Source organism: Oscarella lobularis, chromosome 6 (genome assembly GCF_947507565.1).
Source record: "Oscarella lobularis chromosome 6, ooOscLobu1.1, whole genome shotgun sequence".
NCBI classification, from domain to species: Eukaryota; Metazoa; Porifera; class Homoscleromorpha; order Homosclerophorida; family Oscarellidae; genus Oscarella; species Oscarella lobularis.
The window spans coordinates 473613-490986 of record NC_089180.1 but is presented as its reverse complement, the minus strand read 5'-3'; the positions used below and the strand labels follow the sequence as shown (position 1 = coordinate 490986).

At 36.5% G+C, this 17374-nt stretch overlaps 1 protein-coding gene across 1 annotated transcript; it reads right to left on the bottom strand.

The window, feature by feature from the left end:
- Positions 1 to 11006: 11006 nt before the first annotated feature.
- LOC136188386 (BLOC-2 complex member HPS5-like) lies at positions 11007 to 16525 on the bottom strand. Its single transcript, XM_065976135.1, has 25 exons — positions 16451 to 16525; positions 16261 to 16371; positions 16151 to 16209; positions 16047 to 16101; positions 15878 to 16000; positions 15677 to 15816; positions 15520 to 15631; positions 15382 to 15464; positions 15247 to 15327; positions 15085 to 15182; positions 14763 to 14905; positions 14582 to 14710; positions 14485 to 14547; positions 13669 to 14240; positions 13529 to 13554; positions 13107 to 13484; positions 12822 to 12867; positions 12482 to 12765; positions 12302 to 12395; positions 12068 to 12247; positions 11894 to 12010; positions 11772 to 11846; positions 11559 to 11671; positions 11240 to 11465; positions 11007 to 11184 (listed from the first exon to the last, which is right to left on the bottom strand). The coding sequence occupies exons 1-25, from the start codon at positions 16523 to 16525 to the stop codon at positions 11007 to 11009; spliced, it is 3561 nt and encodes a 1186-aa protein (XP_065832207.1).
- Positions 16526 to 17374: the final 849 nt, after the last annotated feature.

Below are 17374 nucleotides of genomic sequence, written 5' to 3'. Positions count from 1 at the left end.
ATTAATCTTTGATTCTTAGGGCCTAAATATTAAATTGAGGGCCTAATCTTTGATTCTTAGGGCCTAAATATTAAATTGAGGGCCTAATCTTTGATTCTTAGGGCCTAAATATTAAATTGAGGGCTTAATCTTTAATTCTAAGGACCTAAATATTAAATTGCGGGGCTAATCTTTGATTCTAAGGACCTAAATATTAAATTGAGGGCCTAATCTTTGATTCTAAGGACCTAAATATTAAATTGAGGGCCTAATCTTTGATTCTAAGGACTTAAATATTAAATTGAGGGTGTAATCTTTAATTCTTAGGGCCTAAATATTAAATTGAAAGACTAATATTTGATTCTTAGGGCCTAAATATTAAATTGAGGGCCTAATCTTTAATTCTTAGGGCCTAATTATAAAATTGAGGGCCTAATCTTTGATTCTAAGGACCTAAATATTAAATTGAGGGTCTAATCTTTAATTCTTAGGGCCTAAATATTAAATTGAGGGCCTAATCTTTGATTCTTAGGGCCTAAATATTAAATTGAGGGCCGAATCTTTGATTCTTAGGGCCTAAATATAAAATTGAGGGCCAAATCTCTAATTCTTTAGGCCTAAATATTAATTTGAGGGCCTAATCTTTGATTCTTAGGGCCTAATTATTAAATTGAGGGCCTAATCTTTGATTCTTAGGGCCTAAATAAAAAATTGAGGGCCTAATCTTTAATTCTTAGGGCCTAAATATTAAATTGAGAGCCTAATCTTTAATTCTTAGGGCCTAAATATTAAATTGAGAGCCTAATCTTTAATTCTAAAGACCTAAATATTAAATTGCGAGCCTAATCTTTGATTCTAAGGATCTAAATATTAAATTGAGGGCCTAATCTTTGATTCTAAAGACTTAAATATTAAATTGAGGGTCTAATCTTTAATTCTTAGAGCCTAAATATTAAATTGAGGGCCTAATCTTTGATTCTTAGGGGCTAAATATTAAATCGAGGGCCTAATTTTTAATTCTAAGGGCCTAAATATTAAATTGAGGGCCTAATCTTTAATTCTTAGGGCCTAAATATAAAATTGAGGGCATAATCTTTAATTCTTAGAGCCTAAATATTAAAATGAGGGCATAATCATTGATTCGTAGGGACTAAATATTAAATTGAGAGCCTAATCTTTAATTCTTAGGGCCTAAATATTAAATTGAGAGCCTAATCTTTAATTCTAAAGACCTAAATATTAAATTGCGAGCCTAATCTTTGATTCTAAAGACTTAAATATTAAATTGAGGGTCTAATCTTTAATTCTTAGAGCCTAAATATTAAATTGAGGGCCTAATCTATGATTCTTAGGGGCTAAATATTAAATCGAGGGCCTAATTTTTAATTCTTAGGGCGTAAATATTAAATTGAAAGATTAATCTTTGATTCTTAGGGCCTAAATATTAAATTGAGGGCCTAATCTTTGATTCTTAGGGCCTAAATATTAAATTGAGGGCCTAATCTTTGATTCTTAGGGCCTAAATATTAAATTGAGGGCCTCATCTTTGATTCTAAGGACCTAAATATTAAATTGAGGGCCTAATCTTTGATTCTAAGGACCTAAATATTAAATTGAGGGCCTAATCTTTGATTCTAAGGACTTAAATATTAAATTGAGGGTGTAATCTTTAATTCTCAGGGCCTAAATATTAAATTGAGGGCCTAATCTCTAATTCTTTAGGCCTAAATATTAATTTGAGGGCCTAATCTTTGATTCTTAGGGCCTAATTATTAAATTGAGGCCCTAATCTTTGATTCTTAGGGCCTAAATAAAAAATTGAGGGCCTAATCTTTAATTCTTAGGGCCTAAATATTAAATTGAGAGCCTAATCTTTAATTCTTAGGGCCTAAATATTAAATTGAGAGCCTAATCTTTAATTCTAAAGACCTAAATATTAAATTGCGAGCCTAATCTCTGATTCTAAGGATCTAAATATTAAATTGAGGGCCTAATCTTTGATTCTAAAGACTTAAATATTAAATTGAGGGTCTAATCTTTAATTCTTAGAGCCTAAATATTAAATTGAGGGCCTAATCTTTGATTCTTAGGGGCTAAATATTAAATCGAGGGCCTAATTTTTAATTCTAAGGGCCTAAATATTAAATTGAGGGCCTAATCTTTGATTCTTAGGGCCTAAATAAAAAATAGAGGGCCTAATCTTTGATTCTAAGGATCTAAATATTAAATTGAGGGCCTAATCTTTGATTCTAAAGACTTAAATATTAAATTGAGGGTCTAATCTTTAATTCTTAGAGCCTAAATATTAAATTGAGGGCCTAATCTTTGATTCTTAGGGGCTAAATATTAAATCGAGGGTCTAATTTTTAATTCTAAGGGCCTTAATATAAAATTGAGGGCCTAATCTTTAACTCTTAGGTCCTAAATATTAAATTGAGGGCCTAATCTTTAATTCCAAGGACTTAAATATTAAATTGAGGGCCTAATGTTTGATTCTACGGACTTAAATATTAAATTGAGGGTCTAATCTTTAATTCTTAGGGCCTAAATATTAAATTGAGGGCCTAATCTTTGATTCTTAGAGCCTAAATATTAATTTGAGGGCCTAATCTTTGATTCTTAGGGCCTAATTATTAAATTGAGGGCCTAATCTTTGATTCTTAGGGCCTAAATAAAAAATTGAGAACCTAATCTTTAATTCTTAGGGCGTAAATATTAAATTGAAAGACTAATCTTTGATTCTTAGGGCCTAAATATTAAATTGAGGACCTAATCTTTGATTCTTAGGGCCTAAATATTAAATTGAGGGCCTAATCTTTAATTCTAAGGACCTAAATATTAAATTGCGGGCCTAATCTTTGATTCTAAGGACCTAAATATTAAATTGAGGGCCTAATCTTTGATTCTAAGGACCTAAATATTAAATTGAGGGCCTAATCTTTGATTCTAAGGACTTAAATATTAAATTGAGGGTGTAATCTTTAATTCTTAGGGCCTAAATATTAAATTGAGGGCCTAATCTTTGATTCTTAGGAACTAAATATCAAATAGAGGGCCTAATCTTTGATTCTTAGGGCCTAATTATAAAATTGAGGGCCTAATCTTTGATTCTAAGGACCTAAATATTAAATTGAGGGTCTAATCTTTAATTCTTAGGGCCTAAATATTAAATTGAGGGCCTAATCTTTGATTCTTAAGGACAAAATATAAAATAGAGGGCCTAATCTTTGATTCTTAAGGCCTAATTATTAAATTGAGGGCCTAATCTTTGATTCCAAGGACTTAAATATTAAATTGAGGGTCTAATCTTTGATTCTTAGGGCCTAAATATAAAAATGAGGGCCTAATCTTTGATTCTTAGGGCGCAGATATTAAATTGAGAGACTAATCTTTGATTCTTAGGGCCTAAATATTAAATTGAGGGCCTAATCTTTGATTCTTAGAGCCTAAATAAAAAATTGAGGGCCTAATCTTTAATTCTTAGGGCGCAAATATTAAATTGAGAGACTAATCTTTGATTCTTAGGGCCTAAATATTAAATTGAGGGCCTAATCTTTGATTCTTAAAGCCTAAATAAAAAATTGAGGCCCTAATCTTTAATTCTTAGGGCCTAAATATTAAATTGAGGGTCTAATCTTTAATTCTTAGTGCCTAAATATTAAATTGAGGGCCTAATCTTTGATTCTTAGGGCCTAAATATTACATTGAGGGCCTAATCTTTGATTCTTAGGGCCTCAATATTAAATCGAGGGCCTAATCTTTAATTCTTAGAGCCAAAATATTAAATTGAGGGCCTAATCTTTAATTCTAAGGACCTAATTATTAAATTGAGGGTCCAATCTTTAATTCTAAGGGCCTAAATATTAAATTGAGGGCCTAATCTTTAATTCTTTAGGCCTAAATATTAATTTGAGGGTCTAATAATTGATTCTTAACGACTAAATATCAAATTGAGGGCCTACTCTTTAATTCTTTAGGCCTAAATTTTAATTTGAGGGCCTAATCTTTGATTCTTAGGGCCTAATTATTAAATTGAGGGCCTAATCTTTGATTCTTAAGGCCTAAATATTAAATTGAGGGCCTAGTCTTTAATTCTAAGGGCCTAAATATTAAATTGAGGACCTAATCTTTGATTCTTAGGGCCTAAATATAAAATTGAGGGTCTAATCATTGATTCTTAGGGACAAAATATCAAATTGAGAGCCTAATCTTTAATTCTTTAGGCCTAAATTTTAATTTGAGGGCCTAATCTTTGATTCTTAGGGCCTAATTATTAAATTGATGGCCTAATGTTTGATTCTTAAAGCCTAAATAAAAAATTGAGGGGCTAATCCTTAATTCTTAGGGCCTAAATATTAAATTGAGAGACTAATCTTTGATTCTTAGGGCCTAAATATTAAATTGAGGGCCTAATCTTTGATTCTTAGGGCCTAAATATTAAATCGAGGGCCTAATCTTTAATTCTAAGGGCCAAAATATTAAATTGCGGGCCTAATCTTTAATTCTTAGGGCCTAAATATAAAATTGAGGGCATAATCTTTAATTATTAGGGCCTAAATTTTAAATTGAGGGTCTAATCTTTGACGCTTAAAGCCTAAATATTAAATCGAGGGCCTAATCTTTAATTCTAAAGGCCTAAATATTAAATTGAGGGCCTAATCGTTAATTCTAAGGAAATAAATATTAAATTGAGGGCCTAATCTTTAATTCTTTAGGCATAAATATTAATTTGAGGGCCTAATCGATGATTCTTACGACCTAATTATTAAATTGAGGGCCTAATCTTTGATTCTTAGGGCCTAAATATTAAATTGAAGGCCAAATCTTTGATTCTTAGGGCCTAATCTTTGATTCTTAGGGCCTAAATATAAAATTGAGGGCCTAATCTTTAATTCTTAGAGCCAAAATATTAAATTGAGGGCCTAATCTTTAATTCTAAGGACCTAATTATTAAATTGAGGGTCCAGTCTTTAATTCTAAGGGCCTAAATATTAAATTGAGGGCCTAATCTTTAATTCTTTAAACCTAAATATTAATTTGAGGGTCTAATAATTGATTCTTAACGACTAAATATCAAATTGAGGGCATACTCTTTAATTCTTTAGGCCTAGATTTTAATTTGAGGGCCTAATCTTTGATTCTTAGGGCCTAATCATTAAACTGAGGGCCTAATCTTTGATTCTTAGGGCCTAAATATTAAATTGAGGGCCTAATCTTTAATTCTAAGGACTTAGATATTAAATTGAGGACCTAATCTTTGATTCTAAGGACCTAAATATTAAATTGAGGGTCTAATCTTTAATTCTTAGGGCCTAAATATAAAATTGAGAGCCTAATCTTTAATTCTTAGGGCCTGAATATTAAATTGAGGACCTAGTCTTTAATTCTAAGAAACTAAATATTAAATTGAGGGCCTAATCTTTGATTCTTAGGGCCTAATTATAAAATTGAGGGCCTAATCTTTGATGCTTAAAGCCTAAATATTAAATCGAGGGCCTAATTTTTAATTCTAAGTTCCTAAATATTAAATTGAGGGCCTAATCTTTAATTCTAAGGACCTAAATATTAAATTGAGGGTGTAATCTTTAATTCTTAGGGCCTAAATATTAAATTGAGGGCCTAATCTTTGATTCTTAGGGCCTAAATATTAAATTGAGGGCCTAATCTTTGATTCTTAGGGACTAAATATTAAATTGAGGGCCTAATCTTTAATTCTTAGGGCCTAAATATTACATTGAGGGCCTAATCTTTGATTCTTAGGGCCTAATTATTAAATTGAGGGCCTAACCTTTAATTCTAAGGACCTAAATATTAAATTGAGGGCCTAATCATTGATTCTTAGGGCCTAAATAAAAAATTGAAGGCCTAATCTTTAATTCTTAGGGCCTAATTATTAAATTGAGAGCCTAAAGTTTGATTCTTAGGGCCTAAATATAAAATTGAGGGCCTAATCTTTAATTCTTAGGACCTAAATATTAAATTGAGGACCTAATCTTTGATGCTTAAAGCCTAAATATTAAATCGAGGGCCTAAATATTAAATCGAGGGCCTAATTTTTAATTCTAAGTTCCTAAATATTAAATTGAGGGCCTAATCTTTAATTCTAAGGACCTAAATATTAAATTGAGGGTGTAATCTTTAATTCTTAGGGCCTAAATATTAAATTGAGGGCCTAATCTTTGATTCTTAGGGCCTAAATATTAAATTGAGGGCCTAATCTTTGATTCTTAGGGACTAAATATTAAATTGAGGGCCTAATCTTTAATTCTTAGGACCTAAATATTAAATTGAGAGACTAATCTTTGATTCTTAGGGCCTAAATATTAAATTGAGGGCCTAATCTTTGATTCTTAGGGCCTAAATATTAAATCGAGGGCCTAATCTTTAATTCTAAGTGCCAAAATATTAAATTGAGGGCCTAATCTTTAATTCTTAGGGCCTAAATGTAAAATTGAGGGCATAATCTTTAATTCTTAGAGCGTAAATTTTAAATTGAGGGTCTAATCTTTGACGCTTAAAGCCTAAATATTAAATCGAGGGCCTAATCTTTAATTCTAAGGGCCTAAATATTAAATTGAGGGCCTAATCGTTAATTCTAAGGAAATAAATATTAAATTGAGGGCCTAATCTTTGATTCTTAGGGACTAAATATCAAATTGAGGGCCTAATCTTTAATTCTTTAGGCCTAAATATTAATTTGAGGGCCTAATCGATGATTCTTATGGCCTAATTATTAAATTGAGGCCCTAATCTTTGATTCTTAGGGCCTAAATATTAAATTGAGGGCCTAATCTTTGATTCTTAGGGCCTAAATATTAAATAGAGGGCCTAATCTTTGATTCTTAGGGCCTAAGTATAAAATTGAGGGCGTAATCTTTAATTCTTATAGCCAAAATATTAAATTGAGGGTCTAATCTTTAATTCTTAGGACCTAAATATTAAATTCAGGGCCTAATCTTTAATTCTTTAGTCCTAAATATTAATTTGAGGGTCTAATAATTGATTCTTAGGGACTAAATATCAAATTGAGGGCCTACTCTTTAATTCTTTAGGCCTAAATTTTAATTTGAGGGCCTAATCTTTGATTCTTAGAGCCTAATTATTAAATTGAGGGCCTAATCTTTGATTCTTAGGGCCTAAATATTAAATTGAGGGCCTAGTCTTTAATTCTAAAGGCCTAAATATTAAATTGAGGACCTAATCTTATATTCTTAAGGCCTAAATAAAAAATTGAGGGCCTAATCTTTAATTCTTAGGGCCTAAATATTAAATTGAGGGCCTAATCTTTAATTCTTAGAGCCTAAATATTAAATTGAGGGCCTAACCTTTAATTCTAAGGACCTAAATATTAAATTGTGGGCCTAATCATTGATTCTTAGGGCCTAAATAAAAAATTGAAAGCCTAATCTTTAATTCTTAGGGCCTAAATATTAAATTGAGGGCCTAATCTTTGATGCTTAAAGCCTAAATATTAAATAGAGGGCCTAATCTTTAATTCTAAGGGCCAAAATATTAAATTGAGGGCCTAATCTTTAATTCTTAGGGCCTAAATATTAAATTGAGGGCCTAATCTTTAATTCTAAGAACCTAAATATTAAATTGAGGGTCTAATCTTTAATTCTTAGGGCCTAAATATTAAATTGAGGGCCTAATCTTTGATTATGAGGGCCTAAATATTAAATTGAGGGCCTAATCTTTGATTCTTAGGGACTAAATATCAAATTGAGGGCCTAATCTTTAATTCTTTAGGCCTAAATATTAATTTTAGGGCCTAATCTTTGATTCTTAGGGCCTAATTATTAAATTGAGGGCCTAATGTTTGATTCTTAGAGCCTAAATATAAAATTCAGGGCCTAATCTTTAATTCTTAGGACCTAAATATTAAATTGAGGACCTAATCTTTGATGCTTAAAGCCTAAATATTAAATCGAGGGCCTAATCTTTAATTCTAAGTTCCTAAATATTAAAATGAGGACCTAATCTTTAATTCTAAGGACCTAAATATTCAATTGAGGGTGTAATCTTTAATTCTTAGGGCCTAAATATTAAATTGAGGGCCTAATCTTTGATTCTCAGGGCCTAAATATTAAATTGAGGGCCTAATCTTTGATTCTTAGGGCCTAAATATAAAAGTGAGGGCCTAATCTTTAATTCTTTAGGCCTAATTATTAATTTGAGGGCCTAATCTTTGATTCTTAGGGCCTAAATATTAAATTGAGGGCCTGATCTTTAATTCTTAGGGCCTTAATATTAAATTGAGGGCCTAATCTTTAATTCTTAGTGCCTCAATATTAAATTGAGGGCCTAGTCTTTAATTCTAAGAAACTAAATATTAAATTGAGGGCCTAATCTTTGATTCTTAGGGCCTAAATATAAAATTGAGGTCCTAATCTTTAATTCTTAGAGCCTAAATATTAAATTGAGGGCCTAACCTTTAATTCTAAGGACCTAAATATTAAATTGAGGGCCTAATCATTGATTCTTAGGGCCTAAATAAAAAATTGAAGGCCTAATCTTTAATTCTTAGGGCCTAATTATTAAATTGAGGGCCTAATGTTTGATTCTTAGGGCCTAAATATAAAATTGAGGGCCTAATCTTTAATTCTTAGGACCTAAATATTAAATTGAGGACCTAATCTTTGATGCTTAAAGCCTAAATATTAAATCGAGGGCCTAATTTTCAATTCTAAGTTCCTAAATATTAAATTGAGGGCCTAATCTTTAATTCTAAAGGCCTAAATATTAAATTGAGGGCCTAATCGTTAATTCTAAGGAAATAAATATTAAATTGAGGGCCTAATCTTTGATTCTTAGGGACTAAATATCAAATTGAGGGCCTAATCTTTAATTCTTTAGGCCTAAATATTAATTTGAGGGCCTAATCGATGATTCTTATAGCCTAATTATTAAATTGAGGGCCTAATCTTTGATTCTTAGGGCCTAAATATTAAATTGAGGGCCTAATCTTTGATTCTTAGGGCCTAAATATTAAATAGAGGGCCTAATCTTTGATTCTTAGGGCCTAAGTATAAAATTGAGGGCCTAATCTTTAATTCTTAGAGCCAAAATATTAAATTGAGGGCCTAATGTTTAATTCTAAGGACCTAATTATTAAATTGAGGGTTTAATCTTTAATTCTTAGGGCCTAAATATTAAATTCAGGGCCTAATCTTTAATTCTTTAGGCCTAAATATTAATTTGAGGGTCTAATAATTCATTCTTAGGGACTAAATATCAAATTGAGGGCCTACTCTTTAATTCTTTAGGCCTAAATTTTAATTTGAGGGCCTAATCTTTGATTCTTAGGGCCTAATTATTAAATTGAGGGCCTAATCTTTGATTCTTAGGGCCTAAATATTAAATTGAGGGCCTAGTCTTTAATTCTAAGGGCCTAAATATTAAATTGAGGACCTAATCTTATATTCTTAGGGCCTAAATAAAAAATTGAGGGCCTAATCTTTAATTCTTAGGGCCTAAATATTAAATTGAGGGCCTAATCTTTAATTCTTAGAGCCTAAATATTAAATTGAGGGCCTAACCTTTAATTCTAAGGACCTAAATATTAAATTGTGGGCCTAATCATTGATTCTTAGGGCCTAAATAAAAAATTGAAGGCCTAATCTTTAATTCTTAGGGCCTAAATATTAAATTGAGGGCCTAATCTTTGATGCTTAAAGCCTAAATATTAAATAGAGGGCCTAATCTTTAATTCTAAGGGCCAAAATATTAAATTGAGGGCCTAATCTTTAATTCTTAGGGCCTAAATATTAAATTGAGGGCCTAATCTTTAATTCTAAGGACCTAAATATTAAATTGAGGGTCTAATCTTTAATTCTTAGGGTATTAATATTAAATTGAGGGCCTAATCTTTAATTCTAAGGGCCCAAATATAAAATGGAGGGCCTAATCTTTAATTCTTAGGGCCTAAATATTAAATTGAGGGCCTAATCTTTAATTCTAAGGACCTAAATATTAAATTGAGGGTCTAATCTTTAATTCTTAGGGCCTTAATATTAAATTGAGGGCCTAATCTTTAATTCTAAGGGCCTAAATATAAAATTGAGGGCCTAATCTTTAATTCTTAGGGCCTAAATATTAAATTGAGGGCCTAATCTTTAATTCTAAGGACCTAAATATTAAATTGAGGGTCTAATGTTTAATTCTTAGGGCCTTAATATTAAATTGAGGGCCTAATCTTTAATTCTAAGGGCCTAAATATTAAATTGAGGGCCTAATCTTTGATTCTTAGGAACTAAATATCAAATTGAGGGCCTAATCTTTAATTCTTTAGGCCTAAATATTAAATTGAGGGCCTAATCTTTAATTCTTAGGGCCTCAATATTAAATTGAGGGCCTAGTCTTTAATTCTAAGGGCCTAAATATTAAATTGAGAGCCTAATCTTTTATTCTTAGGGCCTAAATATAAAATTGAGGGCCTAATCTTTAATTCTTAGGGCCTAAATATTAAATTGAGGGCCTAATCTTTGATGCTTAGGGCCTAAATATAAAATTGAGGGCCTAATCTTTAATTCTTAGGGCCTAAATATTAAATTTAGGGCCTAATCTTTGATTCTTAGGGCCTAAATAATTGAGGGCCTAATCTTTGATTCTTAGGGCCTAAATATAAAATTGAGGGCCTAATCTTTAATTCTTAGGGCCTATATATTAAATTGAGGGCCTAATCTTTAATTCTAAGGACCTAAATATTAAATTGAGGGTCTAATCTTTAATTCTTAGGGTCTTAATATTAAATGGAGGGCCTAATCTTTAATTCTAAGGGCCCAAATATAAAATTGAGGGCCTAATCTTTAATTCTTAGGGCCTAAATATTAAATTGAGGGCCTAATCTTTGATTCTTAGGAACTAAATATCAAATTGAGGGCCTAATCTTTAATTCTTAGGGCCTTAATATTAAATTGAGGGCCTAATCTTTAATTCTTAGGGCCTTAATATTAAATTGAGGTCCTAATCTTTAATTCTTAGGGCCTAAATATTAAATTGAGGGCCTAATCTTTGATTCTTAGGGCCTAAATATTAATATTTCCTACCTGAGACGAAAGACCCTTTTGTGCTGGACTCAAGCTCTCCTCCTCGTCACTCCCCTTCTTATTTTCCACGGAATACTGAAGCGCGGGAGTCAACGCAATCGGTTTGGGCGACCACAAGTAGCTATCAAGTTTCTCAAGCATCGTCTGAGATAATTTCCTAAAAACAATTTCGCTCAAAACTCTCCAGAAGGAAGGGCCCCCTCCCGACGAACTCTTCGCTTTCTTTAGCAGCGAAACACTGAAAGAGAGTCTTCGTAAACACGTCGAGTCCAGAATCGGGCGGAATTTTCAACTGGCTCAGAACTTCGGCTGCGAAACTCGGTCCGCGGTGTCGAACGAGGACCCTGGCTAAAGCCTCCCCGTTCAACTTCAAGTCGCGCTTGTCAAACGCAATTGAGAGCAGGTGAACCCATTCCGCACCACTGGCGGGTAAATTTCCTACGTTATATGTCCCATTAGAATGTGTACCCCCAGTAGAAAGAACGTGCGCCTTGGTTAGATACAAAGGCGCGCGTGCTTTGCGCTACTTGCCCCATGGCTGAGGGTTCTCTATGAGGCCAATATCCCCTAAGCGTGCGAGTGTATCGATCGCTTTCTCGCGTTGATTGTGTACGCAGAGCAGATCAACGTAGCCAAGCCAATAGCTGAATTAATTAAAAAAAACACAATTTTAATCCGTAATATGACGAAATGATTAGAGCTCTTTACCCGTAGCTTTCACAAAGATCGAGTGTGCGCCTTTGCCCTCGAATCGACGATTCCTTGATAATCATTTCTATTTCCTTTCCTCGTTTCCATGCAACGGCATGGCTGCCAGATCTGCAGTAAAACTAAAGCCTAGATAGAACAAACGCGCGATTTCTTACCTTGCCGTTCCATTGGAACACACGAGAAAACTTTTATCCGGACAATCGAGCAGAGCGGCTTCAAGCCAAACGAAACTCAAAACGTCGTCGCGAAGCAACGATCGCACTGCTCCCGGTCTAAGAGAGAGAAAGAGGCTCAATGAGAAAAACGTAGTGCAATGTCAAAATTTCTACTTTTCAGCTAATAAATCGATGTATTCTAGAAAGGATTCGACCCCCTGGGTGTTGACAGCTTGAGACGGTCGTCGATTTTCGGCCAAAAGTTGGCACAAGAACGCTACTTCAATTGGAAAAATACTCGGATAAAGCTCAGAGCAAACTGAAACGGCTCTGAAGCAATCTAGCTCATATAACCTAAAGAAGAGTTTGCCTCCTCAAAGAGAAGTAAGTCTTTATCAACAGACTAACCTGCATAGGAGAGGGAGAACGTTCACGCTACTTGTCGAATGCAGAATGCGTCTAGTCAGCTCGTCAGCACTCTCACCACTCAATCCAATAGCATCTAAATTCAAACCAGTCATTATTAAAATTTAAAATCCAAGTCAATAATTTTTGAAAAGGATTAATGGCATTTTTTCTACTCTTTACCTTGCGTCAAAGCCGACCAGCAGTCTTCGCTATAAGACTTCGTATTCACGAGCGTCTCTCTCACACGCCACGTGTCTATGACTTGATGGTAGCGTCTCAAGAACGTCGTCGCCTTGGGAGCCGTTTCGACGTAACGCGTGGTTAATTCGACGAAGCCGTGACGCGATTCCGAGTCGAAATCGGCGAGGATTTCCGTCCACGACGTCGTCGCGGCGCCCTTGGTGGAAAATTCGTCGAGACGATTCTTCCACGATTCCAAAGCGGTCGGATTGATTTCTTGGGCGCTAAATGTTACAAGTACGGTGGCTTATGGAAGGAACAGCGTAGAGGAAAGACTTACAGTGAATCTTTGATGAAGTCTAGTAATTGGGAAACTGGAGACGCGTCTAAAGATTAGAAAGAACCAAAGGGTCAATAAAAAGTGGCTAGAATTCAAATTGAAAAAAGACGTAGAGCTGGGGGGGCCTCTACAAATCAATAGGAGTGGGGGGGGGGGGGGGGCCTCTACAAATCAATAGGAGTGCGAGGAGAGGTTCTACAAAACATGAAATCATAGCTAAAGGGTCTAAATGTAGTGTCATGTTTTGCTATGGGGACTGAGCTCGGATTGCTTTGATTCTATTACCTTTTACTACAGGCGCGGCTTCGACGTTTGATTCGACCGGTTCTTCCATCTCATTCAAAATTCCCGAATCTCTAAAGCGAGGCTTCAGCATCAAACTCATTTCCGGATCGACGTCAGCCAGCGACAAAGACGCAGCTCCCGCCGCCGCATCTCCGTTCGCCGTCTCCGCATCGCCGCCTCCTTCAACAGCGGGTGCAGCCGCGAGAGAAATATGAGGAAAAGACTGCGGTGACAGGGAGCCGTTTGGCGACAAAGGCGGCGACTGGGCTCGAGAGCTGGCTTGCGATTGGTCGTCATCGACGGCGTGCAAATCAACCGTAGAAAAACTGTCGACGACTTCCTCCTTGGATCGACGCCGTGGCACTCCTAAAATCTCAACTAGATAAAGGACGATTAAGAAATGAGTAGACTACCAAACGAACCTTCCTTCTTTTTCTTCCTACGCTTTCTAGAAACTCCGTATTAATTAAGCTCTATACCCTATCTGAGAACCAGAGCTAAGATCAATTCATTATTGATCTTAGAACTGATTCTCAATCAATTTACGTACGCCTTTACTTACTTTCTTACAGCTGGCAACGAAAGAGCGACACTGTCCCCATCATTGAGCTCCAGCAACCCTTCGTCCCGGCTCCGCTGAACCAACGAAACAACTCGCTTCAAAGCAGGCTGGACTCGTCGATCTTCCTCCCTTTCCTCCTCCTCCAAACCGATAACTTCCGGGAAGGGCACGTCGAGAGGAGACGGCGACGGCTCCGTCCCCACGGCGACGGCGACGGCGACGGACTCCTCCACCATGGGAAAAAGCTCCGTTTCACCGTCCGGCGTTTCAGACAATGAACTCCTCTCTTCCGCAACTCGACCGGGCGAACTCTCCGCCGCGTCCGGAGCCCGCATTTCCCCGTCTACCTGATCGTCGCCGGCGTCGCCTTCCTCGCACACGGATCCAAGCTCTTCGTCGGAGCCGTCGCGAGGACTCGACGAGAGACTCGCGCTTTCTGAAGGATTCAGAAAACTCAAGCCAGCCGGAACGGATAGATGACGATGCAGGGGTAACGATTGAGTAACAGACGGCGCTTCGTTAACGACAATAATTCCAGTGGAATGATAGCGTTGAAGGGTCAGAGAAGACGTCTATAAAATTAGAATTAACAGAGACGAAGTCAAAAGAGGGCTAGATGCATTCCTAGTACTTGGTCCTATTAATTCTTAGAGCCTAAATATTAAATTGAGGGCTAATCTTTGACTCTTAGGGCCTAAATATTAAATTGAGGGCCTTATCTTTAATTCTTAGAGCCTAAATATTAAATTGAGGGCCTAATCTTTGATTCTTAGAGCCTAAATATTAAATTGAGGGCCTTATCTTTAACTAACGTACCTCAGTGCTGACAGGACCGTCTTCCACGGAGCCAATTAGATTGCGTATTTTCTCGGTGAGAAACTAGAGCGTCAAAGCGTTTTTTCGTGAGTCTGACTTGGTTTCGCGCGGGTTTCACCTCGTCGTCTGCCTCCTCTAAGTATGAAACGAGTTCTGATAGCATTTCAACTGAGAAAAGGATTCGAGCGGACGATGGAATTACTGAGTCCTCATATGTCAATAGTAGCTACAATAACTCCGCGTAATAGACGTTAATTCATTAGAATTTTGGTACTTACTCTGGCGCATTGGCTATGATTCCTACCGGCGTACAAGTGTCTAGCTGCCTCAACCGGTTTCATTATAACAAGGTGAGAAATAGTCAATGACGACTGATGGAGAACGAATAGGTGATCACCGTAGAGGCAAACACCGCTTATATCTAAAGTAAAAAAGAGCTCAAGGTTCTATACAAGCCAAAAGAAATCCCCAGAAGAAAAAAATTAAAAAAATCATTGAGAAAAAATAGCACTGGGGTTTCTAAACAAAACGCTACGGGTGCGAAATCAAATAGAATCAAAACTCTATTCACAGATATAAGACGTAGGGCAAGTGATCTACCTTCTAGTTGATTTGTCCACGCTAGAAGACGGTCCGTCCCACTCATGACGTCAAAAATGTAGAGACCATCCGACAACCAAGAGAGCAGATACTTCTTGCTACAAAATAAAAACAGGAACAGTGCATGTACACATAGGTAACAATGGTTGAAAAATTATTTACTTTACTAAGACGAGTTCCCCAAAGGCGAGTGCCTGTGGTGGCCAGACCTTTTCATCTGACGCTTCATCCAAGTCAGCATACCTAAGTCCACATATAACATTTTTCCCTCCCCCCATATAAGAAGAACTTCCTAACCCGTATCCCCATATAGTAGACGGTCTGACTGCAAGCAAGTTCTTCAACTGGTGAGTCGCCATGACTTTCCCGTCAAAATCAGCCTTAAAAATAATAATAAATAAATAAATAACCTTCTTAAGACGTGACGTGACGTACCTCCCAGATTCTTGAACCAGGTCGGGCCGAGTAGATGATGCGAGCGGAAATTGCCACGCAAGCGCCATAAATTCCGTCACGTGGTTTCGTGCCAACAGGCAGAGCAGAAGTCCTAAAAAATAAATAAATAAATTATTAATCTTTGTCCATATACTACCTTGGCGATTGTGGATCAAGAATCCAGCATTGGGATACAGTTGACACTAATAACTTCCCAGCGAAAAAATCCAGTTGAACAACTGGAGTGTCAGCCCGGAAAATCAGATCCGATTCTTTCATATTAATACCAGATTTAATCTATATAAATATATTCCTAAAATAAAATTTAACTGTTTCCCCCCCCAAGCACTCAACGTGCCTTGGACGTAGCTACAGACATCATGCGCACGTGACCGCGTTCATCTCCAGAGAATAAACGAGAGCCAAATCCGTCCCAGCAGATGTAGTTCAGCTTGGCATCTCCCCCGACAACTTTGACTCTCTACAAATAATTGATACATATTTAATAAATAAATTAATAAATTTACTCTTGGCTTCGCTTTTCCCTCGACATTGTGATCCCAAACTACAATTGTTTTTTGACTACAAAAAAAGATACGAAATATTTCTTTCAACGTTTTTCTATTATTACCAGGCCAAGGCTAGCAATCTTCCGCCCGGAGAAAATCTCAAATGAGTCACGTGACCTTCCTAATAAGGTAAATTGAAAATAGGCAATTTCTTCCCCGCGAAGAGGCCTGCCTTGTTTGCTAGAAGTCGCAGCAGCCGTAGCGTTTGCCGATCAAAGCAATAGACGGCGCCTGTGTTGGCGCCGGCGGCTAAATGACGCGAAGACGCCGCTAGAGCCGTGTACTACGAAAAAGACACGCCCATTTGGGGTGACATCGTTCCCGATGCGTTTCAATAGAATGAATCGACGGGAGAGTCTTACTTTGACTCTTACGGTGCCTTTAATCGGCTCAAAGAGCTCGATTAGGGGCCCAACGTTGTAGAGGACGGCGTCCATCTGTTCCAATCGCTGGCGCGCGCGTTAGACGAGTTGTATTCTTCGTGGCGCTTCCTTGAATGCGAGATTTTCTTCAACAGATTTCTTGCTTACTCTCACGAAACAACTTTTTGACTGTGAGAATTTTCGAAGGTCCTGCAAATTTTGAGAACTGACTCAGTAAGGTAGGGCCTATCACCTCCCGGATGTGGAAAAGACTTTGGCGTTTCGTACCGAAAACGAGCGGTCCGAGATCGCTCGTTCGTGCAAAAGAAGTACGGCGTAATGATTCTACTTTAAACGGGGTTGAAAAGGAGCCTATCTTACCGACGTACGTCGCTCGCTCGCGTGAGAACTTAGCAGAGCGAAAAGCTCGTCTCTTGTATCAAAGCAGGTATGTCTACAAGCAGTGGCACGCTTTAAAGCGAAAGAAAAATGAATTTTTGTCAGGAAAAGAGGAATGCTCGAGAATGGGCTTCTTCTAAGGTAACTGAAATTTGGTCGAAAATTAATTAATAGATAAATTTAGCACATTTTTTGCCAAATTTTCCGAATCGCTCACGGAAGACGAATTATTGCTTTACGACATGCTAATCAACGAGCCGGCCAACGATTGGGAGATCTACGCGTGGGCGGTGGGATCAAAGCCCGTTCCCCCGCGCTATGACAACGTCGTAATGCGCATGCTACAGAATCACGCGCGAAACGAGAAGAGAGAAGAGAGAATTCGCCAACCGGAACTAAATTTGTAGTTACGAAAGAGTATAGTAATAAAAATGCCGACTTGCGAGGTTTTCGCGATCGATTTTCCAATAAGTAGTAAACATTGTCACGTGCTCCGTGACGCACACATTCGGGACCGTGCTACTA

Bases quoted from the DNA above. Each gene is read 5' to 3' on its own strand.
- LOC136188386 (XM_065976135.1), bottom strand. From the start codon at position 16,525: ATGGACGCCGTCCTCTACAACGTTGGGCCCCTAATCGAGCTCTTTGAG. The intron at 12,766-12,821 runs GTAAGTCTTTCC...TGTAACATTTAG, and splicing joins GACTTCATCAAAGATTCACT to CGCCCAAGAAATCAATCCGA. The intron at 12,396-12,481 runs GTAAAGAGTAGA...GTTTGAATTTAG, and splicing joins CTGGTCGGCTTTGACGCAAG to ATGCTATTGGATTGAGTGGT.